The following is an 8,608-nucleotide window of genomic DNA, read 5'->3' on the forward strand; positions in this document are numbered from 1 at the left end:
TACCTACAAGCTACAAAAATAGGTCAGCATTCTCCACCCATTCGGCACTAGCTGCCCGGGGCTTATATTATACTCAGTCAACATGGTGACAAAGAATGGGTTCACGGGCCACCTAAACCCCCCTTTAAAGAATCACTGAAAATCACAAACTCTTTGTCCCGAGCTAAAGCCATCCTATCCCCATCCTCGGGATGCCTAATATCGCAACTTGGCATAAGGTCATATTCCCTAGCCAACGATATCGCTAGGTGTTCCTTAAACCTATAGGGTTGATCGGGATATCTAAATAACGTCGGATTATCCTGAGCTCGAGGCTGAGCATTAAGTTCTCGAGCTCTAACCTGATACCGACGATTGCGAGAAAAATTTACTCAGAGTGAAAAATTAAAAAGTAAATAGCGAAAGGGGTATTTATAGAAGGCCTGAGTGAGAGCCCAAAAGTCGCTTGCACAACCGTCCGATCACACCACGTGTCCGCCATCCAAGGGCTCAAGCTTTCCACTGCCTTACTTGTTTAGGGCTAATGTCATCAGGACGTCAGCTTTTAAACACCTATCTTCAAAACCACCTGAGCATTTGCACACTAGTCACCTTCGAACCTATTTGCACCATATCCTCGAGCGAAAGCTTTGAGCATAGGTGTACGAGGGCCAGTGATACTGTCATTCCTTGCATAACCCGAGCACGATATAATCCCGATGACTATAGGTAACCTACTTTTACGTTACCCGGTCATTAAAGCTCGGGATTCACCAAGTCCTCGGGACATCCTCTTCCCGACCTTGATGGTTCAACTAACTATCACAAAATACGGGATGTCCTCGAGAATAAGACCTCAAGAAAATCCCTTGAGGTCCTCACCTACCATCCTCCCCGTACTATGGAGAAGGTCTGTCCCTTGAGAACTCTTATCTGACACAAATACCTCAAACCACATCTACTAAATCCAAGAGAGTCCTCTTAATAATTGGTCTCCTAATCACAGTAGGATTCAAACGTTGCTTTCTCATGGGACTCTATCGGATAAGGATTCCTAGATCGTTGAGTCCTACTAGGAGAATGTCACCCATCACCATAAATACAGAACCATGGGTCATTATTCAGGTACGTTCTCATTATTCTCCAGTTTATAGCCTTGCGTATATAATTCCCTTTCTGACTTAAGCATCGGAGGAGCGACGAGAACACACCTCGTTGCCTTTGTTTCAAGAATCGGAAGACTACCATCGTGCTCATTCAAAATCCTCAAGCTCGAGAAATCAATAGGTACGATTTTTGGCAGCATCAATATCATTGAATTTGATATTTTAATTTTAACAAAGATTCCCCCCCCCCCCAAATCGAGCCCGTATAATTCCAGAATACAAATAGTCCATTATTTCTTTCACTGGACAACTCCCCTTTCATTGTCCTCATTCTATTAAATAAATGATGTTGAAAAATGAATTGGATAAAAAAATGGAAAAGAAATAATAGTAGTGAGAGAACATCCGAATTTCGATTTGGACCCATAAGACCATTTCGAAAAGAGAACAACGAGACAAATAATACTCGTAGCTATACCACATACGAAGGATTTCAACCATTAGAAGTTTTTAGGACTCAAAAACTAATTTTTGAAGTTTTAGCGCTATTTCTATCATTTAATTTATTTTGAATTCTTTTCAATTTTAATTTGTTTTAAACCTTGTTTTCATTAATTTTAATCATCTTAAACTAGATTTTCTTGTAAACCCCTATAAATAAAGGGTTATTTCATTATTTTGATCATCTTTTTATTAATAAAACTTGTGAGTATAATCTTATGGATTCCAGATTTCGTATTCTCAAAGTTTCCGCTTGAATTCCTAAATTCGGCGTCAATAAACTAGACTAGAAAGTAACAACCTAAGTCTGGTCAATTCATCCATCCAAGTAAGTCGTTTTTTCATTATCTAGAAATGTCTCAAGTGGTCTAACCCGCCATAGACTAGGAACAGTCCATTCTTATCCCGTTTTACTTAAAACTTCTCTTTTAGGTATTGCAGAAAAGTAATGAGGACCCATAATTGAACAATTGGCAAAGTAGCAATCCGGTGAGAGAGAGCTGCTAAGTTAAAGATAAGACAGAAGTATCCATATCCATATGGACCATACTCATAAATCTCTGTCACAACCTACTTTTTTCCAGCAGAATCATAACATTACCAGAGCCAGCCTTTGTACATCAAAGCAATCACAATGCTGCAACTTCAAACCCTATCCACACATCACCAACTTGTACTAACAAAACTCTTTCTAATCGTCCAACCCTCTTAAATATTGGCAAAATTTCCATCCACATGATCCACAACTGTGTTCAACTTGAGTCGACCAAATTAAAGCCGAAGAAACCTGTAAAACATTTATCCATTATCATTTTCGATTCTTGCAAGACATACCCTTTAATCTTTGTCAAGACTTGCATACTTTTCATCACAATAGTTATGACAACCAAGAGATATGTTTAATTTACAAAACATTAGTACACCATTTGACAAACCTCTACTTCCATTTATTATATTATAAAAAGAATCGAAACCTTTACCATATTTTATACACAGTGGAGTCGAATAAATATTTCTTATTATGAAAACATAGGCACAAGTACAACATTCCCTAGCAAACCTCTTTTTTAACACTAGCAACATTTAATAACACAATGAACCCACAATTACATCATGTTGTGCTCGATACACGAACGTCCCACAACAAATGACACCGTAGAAAAATAATTACTCCGTAACAAAAAAACACAAACAAATCTTAGACACAATTGCAACATTCAACAACATAAAATGAATCCATGATTTCACCATATATCTATACACAAGAATATTCTATTCAACGATAACTGAAACCACAACCCATAATATTTTCTCACAAAAACGAACAAACATAGATAAGGGCACCATATTACATAGAACCGTTCAAGAAATATCAAACAAGAAAAGATGAAACATTTGCATTGTTAAGAATAAAATTGCCCTAACAACCTCGTTGCATATATGATTCATCTTCGTCATCGTTCATAGGATCAAGGCTTCTAATTATTAACGAATCCATATTTGGTGTTAGCACTTTATCTCCTCACTCTTCTTGGCATTGTCCTTCCTAATTTCTATGAAGGGGCTAAAGTATCAAAGACTAATATTTCGAAAAAATGTGTGATTGAAAATGAATTCAGACGAGACTGAGGTTCAAACAGGGACATTATAAGTAACACATTTCCTTAAAGCAACCGTCTTTTTACTCCAACAACAAATTAATTCTCTATTTTAATAGTAAATTGTCTTTCTTAATTAGGTATTATATGCATTTGAAAATTGCTTTTATCCACGAAAATTTAGAGAATAATTCGTTGGAGTAATTAATCAATAAATTTGATGCCTCCCAGTGTCATTGATCATTTAAAAGTTGACAGAATTACTCTAATTAACAAAAACTAACAAATTTTCTCAATAAGATTGATGTCACCAACCGAATGAAGTCTCGATCAGAAATGCGGCGGAGGTGGTGGCGGCTGTCTAGCGGCGGGAGCCCAGATCACATCAGAAGATTGATAAGTATAAACGGGAATTCTACTAGAGTCGGCAGCCGGAGGCGGCGGAGGGCCACTATCTCCTAACCTAGAAAGCTCCGGAGGAGACTGCTGCCGCTCCTCACCGGAGTGGTGGGGGTCATCTTCAAGCGGCAACTTTTGGAAAGATGGACTACTAAACGTGGCAGCGATCAGATAAATAGTTCCGGCAGAGATCAACGGCCCGACCACGAGCCCACCTATTACCTGACCATGCGGTCCCGCCAGTGATATTTTGAAACCGTCGTCTGTCGCCGGAATATTTCCTGGTAAAACAGTAGCGGAAATCGATAAGATGTTGAAATGCCCACGAAATGTGACGACGGCGCCGGGAGTTGACGATATCTGTTTGAGATTAACATTCGCAACAACCCCATTTCCATTAAGTATACAGAGACCCATATTCCTTTTTCTGCAAAACTGAGTAATGGCCTCGACGATATCATTGTTATCAGAAATTTCGAGAACATAAGGTTTCATAGATGGCTCAGGGTCTTGTGTGATGATAACCGGCGGCTTTGGTTTGTTTTTGGAGCCAGGCGGGCGGCCGCGTGGACGACGGACTACTTCGATACTGGCGCCGTCGTTGGCAGAGGTGGAAGGGTATCTTTGTGTATTGAAGGGAGTGGAGTGGCTTTGACTATCGGCCTCTTCATTTGGCATTCCCGGATGGTGATGCGGCGGAGAAGGTGTAGTAGTTAAGGATGGGTTGCGGCGGTGGCGGTGTTGGCTGGTTAGGGTGCTGGAAGTGTGGGTTTCTTGGCGTGGGTTAAACATAGATGGAATGGTCTATATATTAGAGAGAGAGAGAGATGAGATGAGATGAGGGTTTGGATCACACAATGAATCTTGAAAATGATCTCCTTCTCCAGTTTAGCTGCAGCAGAGAGTCAAAAGACCTACACCGCTAAGCTACGGCAGAAGCTGCAGTAAGCTTTATTTCGACTTCAAGACACTTCCTATGAGCCTGTTTGAGGCCTATTTTATTGGGCTTTGCTAAAGTGTGACATTTTGGCGTACAGCCATCTCGCACGAGGTTGAAATTTTTTTATTGGACGTAAATCCCCTCTTGTGAAGGGATTTTACACTTAAATTGACATTTAGTTTACAAATAGCAAAATTATATCTTTATTGGGATTTTTCTATTGTAGCAAATGAATTTTGACATCCTTCTTGACAGTTGTATATGTGACAATGTGTTTAAAATAATTCAATGATATGATATCACATGATATTATGTCAATCTCAAACTCTAAGTAAATATAGCATGATTGTTTTTATTGAGAATAATTCTACTTGGATAGAATTCTGTCCAAGTCGCGAGGCCTTTCTACTGAAAAATATATTTTGGAATAGTAAATTGATGAAAATTGTGTGGATAAAAAAGAAAAATTTTGGATTTACGTGTAATATATAAGGGTAATTAGCACAAAACGTCCCTACCTTTCGATGTTTTTGTGGAAAACGTCCCTACCTTTCTTTTTTCGGCGGATTACACCCTCACCTTTATCTTTTTTTTTTTGCGCAAAACATCCTTCTGTCAACTGCTCGTTAAAATGTTCCGTTAAATCAAAAAGTAATAAGCACAAAAGGTCCATACCTTTCAATATTATTATGCAAAACGTCATTATCTTTCATTTTTTGGCATAATTAGCACAAAACGTCCCTACCTTTCAATGTTATTGTGCAAAACGTCCCTACTTTTAATTTTTTAGCATTTTCACCCCTACTTTTCACCTTTCATTTTGAAAAATGTCCTTCTCATCCATTTTTTCAATAAAATGACGATTTTACCCTCCTATTCAAATAAAACAAAAAGAAAATATGAATAACCAACTGCAACCATAGTCCTTAAATTTTAAAAAAATTACAAAGAAATCATAAATTCCCAACTACCATCATTTTCACAACCTATCAAGCTGCCAACTATAAATCAACATAATACCACCTTTCTGCCACCATTCCCACCAGAATCTGCTATCGTAAATGTGGTTATTTTGGATAGATGGGTGACCAATACTATGGAGGAGGATATTGGGAAGAGTGAGGCGAGGTTGCTAGTGGTGGAGTCCGATAGGTGTTGTGGTCGAAAGGTAGTGCTATATGGATCTATAGGTGGTGGCTTGGTGGGGTTATGAAAGTGGTGGTAGTGGAAAGTTTAGAATTTATCTGTAATGTTTTGAAAGACTTAGGACTATGATTACAAATAATTATTTATTTTTCTTTTCTTTTCTTTTCTTTTCTTTTTGTTTTGTTTGAATAGGAGGGTAAAATCGTCATTTTATTGAAAAAAAATGGATGAGAATGACCTTTTTCGCAATAAAAGGTGAAAGGTAGAGATGAAAATGCTAAAAAAGAAAGGTATGGACATTTTGTGCTAATTATGCCAAAAAAATGAAATGCAGGGATATTTTGCATAATAATATTGAAAGGTAGGGATCTTTTGTGCTAATTACCTTTTGATTTAACGGAACATTTTAACGGAGAGTTGACAGAAGGACGTTTTGCGCAAAAAAAGGTGAAGGGTGAGAGTGTAATCCACCAAAAAACGAAAGGTATGGACGTTTTTCACAAAAATATCGAAATGTAGGGACGTTTTGTGCTAATTACCCTTATTTTATTGAAAATAAGAGAGAAAAATATATTTTAAAAATAATTGAGATAAAAAAAAAAAAGCATGACTTCCAGTAATGTCAATAAAATGGATGGTTTAAAATTTTTAGTAAATTTTAATATACGTGAGATATGAACGTAATATTATTTAGAGGCATAGTTATGATATCTAAATCGAACCTCGACCCAGTTGTGGTCCTAGGTCTCTAGTTAGTGGTTGGATCGGTGGGTCACTGGTTGGATCGATAGTTCATTACTTAAAAATAATAAATAAATTTTAAGATATAATTTTTTTTCTTTGAGATAAAATTAAATATTTTAAGTCAATTGTCACTAATTATTTATATATTTTGAAATTATAATTTTTGTGAGACATTCCATTCATCTTAATTTAAATAAATCTTTTAATACATATTACGTATATAGAATATGGTGAAATATTGGACTAAAATTTTTCAAAATATTCAGTTGTATAAGCAGATTATTGCAGTAAAGTAGCAAAATTGTTGTATGCTCCAGTGGTGAGGAAGGCATCATTTTACTTGACTGGGCCGGTGATTTTCATGTAAAATCATTGGTTGACTCAGGTTTTAATCGGGTCACTTACTTTTATATCAAATGGCCTTGCCCGACCCGGCCAGATGTGCAGCTTATCGATTTTCTGATCCGATTGACCAGCCAGGTTTAATAACACTAGTTAGGGGTCCTGCAACTTATAAACTAGAGTTTGTTTATAAACTGTCAACGTTGAAGGCAGGGGCAATTAACGTTGGGTAGAACTAGAGTTTGTTGATTGTAATTAAATGAATTTCAGCTAGTGTCAATTGAAAAAGAATATCATTGACGAATGAATCGATGGAAAAATCAAATGATAAACAACTAGATAGATGAGATATCAACTTGATCAATCAAGTTGATGGTGTCACGACAAATAACGAGCTTTCGACTTCTAATGCACTAGAGCAGCTTGTGGAAGTTGCTTTTAGGGCATTGTTGGAGCAGGTTGACCATGACTATTTTTTAAAGAGACGTTGCAAAAAATTAATAAATAAATAAATAAATTCCATAATGAAGTTGCTAGGTGCAATTGAGGTAACAGGAAAGGCTCAGCATTCTACATGAGCAAAGGAAATATGCTGTTAGTTATAATCGTGGCTCGAGCCGTCCTTCATTCACAGAAGTTTTACATACAAGACACAAATGCGTGGAGCCACAATTTATTGTCAATTTTTTATACACGCGTGGGACCCCGTCTCCTCTCTCTTCTGGCTCCATTTTGTGATCAATTAATCTGTACAATCAGATTAATTGATTTGTACAGATTAATTGGCCCCCGTTTGACCCCCATTACATTAAATTTCATTTTTCTCTCTCCTATTTTCAACCACACAATCTTTCATAAAATAATATTACACGTAAATCGAATTATTTTTTTCAACCATTTATTTTTCAAAAAAATCACTATTCCACCAATTTTTACATCAAAAAATGGGGCCAAACGGGGGCTTGATTAGATCAAAGTTGTGGACTTTCCAAAATTGTTGTATAATTTCTTAATAGCTATTTATCTTTTATCTTTTCTAGGCAACTTACAGTGATTTTTGTTTTATGTGTATTTATTATATATATTGTGTATCTATTTCCCGGCTCTTTACGACTCATTCTCTTCTATCCACTCTCTAAAGATATATAAAAAAAAATCAGCGGTGCAATGGATGATTGGTGTAGATAATTGGTGCAGTCATAATCAAGTTTGAAGCAGAAGATAAGGGAACAGATAGAGATTTAATATACAGTACTTGTGAGATAGTGTGGGACATCACTAAGTTGGAGTTTTCCCCAAAGGGTGCATTATGGGTACGTTATTAGGTTATCCTCCAATTGATAGTCCATGTATGACATTCAACTTTTAAAAAGAAAATCATATCCACTGCAATGAACCCGTGGAAACATTTTACAAAGTTCAGCGACCATTTGGGTGATTCACTCTTACAATTACAATAAACTTCTTTTCCTTTTTAGATGCACCGTGCCCAATTGCTATTGTGAATAAAACAGAAAACCGAATCTCAAAATTTCTTGACGTGATTATCAATAATAGATGAGGAAATTTGCCACAAATTTTCAGTGATTTCTTCGGAATAATCATTTCCTTCTTGTCCACAATTTCTCCAAAAATAATTTACCGCTATTTCAACATCATTTTTACATCTATTGGTGAAGCACATAATGAAACCATTGTTTTTAAACAATCGTTCATATCACAGGCATTGAACACAATACATTCAGATCATTTTTCACGAAAATTGTAACTGTAATGTAATACGTTGTGTGATTGTGACATATAAATTGTGTGACTGCGACTCCCAAACATAATTGTGACAATTTATAGTTTCA

The 8,608-nt window shown here is 36.5% G+C and overlaps 1 protein-coding gene across 1 annotated transcript; it reads right to left on the reverse strand.

Annotated features, from left to right (window-relative positions):
- Positions 1-1,994: 1,994 nt before the first annotated feature.
- Positions 1,995-4,578, reverse strand: LOC111411623 (AT-hook motif nuclear-localized protein 28-like). Its single transcript, XM_023042135.1, has 2 exons — positions 3,500-4,578; positions 1,995-2,373 (listed from the first exon to the last, which is right to left on the reverse strand). Exon 1 carries the CDS (start codon positions 4,373-4,375, stop codon positions 3,515-3,517), a length of 861 nt encoding a protein of 286 aa, XP_022897903.1. The 5' UTR covers positions 4,376-4,578; the 3' UTR covers positions 1,995-2,373; positions 3,500-3,514.
- Between the last annotated feature and the right edge of the window lie 4,030 nt (positions 4,579-8,608).

The sequence above is a fragment of the Olea europaea genome, chromosome 16 (genome assembly GCF_002742605.1).
Source record: "Olea europaea var. sylvestris chromosome 16, O_europaea_v1, whole genome shotgun sequence".
Taxonomy (NCBI): domain Eukaryota; kingdom Viridiplantae; phylum Streptophyta; class Magnoliopsida; order Lamiales; family Oleaceae; genus Olea; species Olea europaea.

What these genes read in the sequence shown, in the direction of transcription:
- LOC111411623 (XM_023042135.1), bottom strand. Translation starts at nt 4,375, where the DNA reads ATGTTTAACCCACGCCAAGAAACCCACACTTCCAGCACCCTAACCAGC.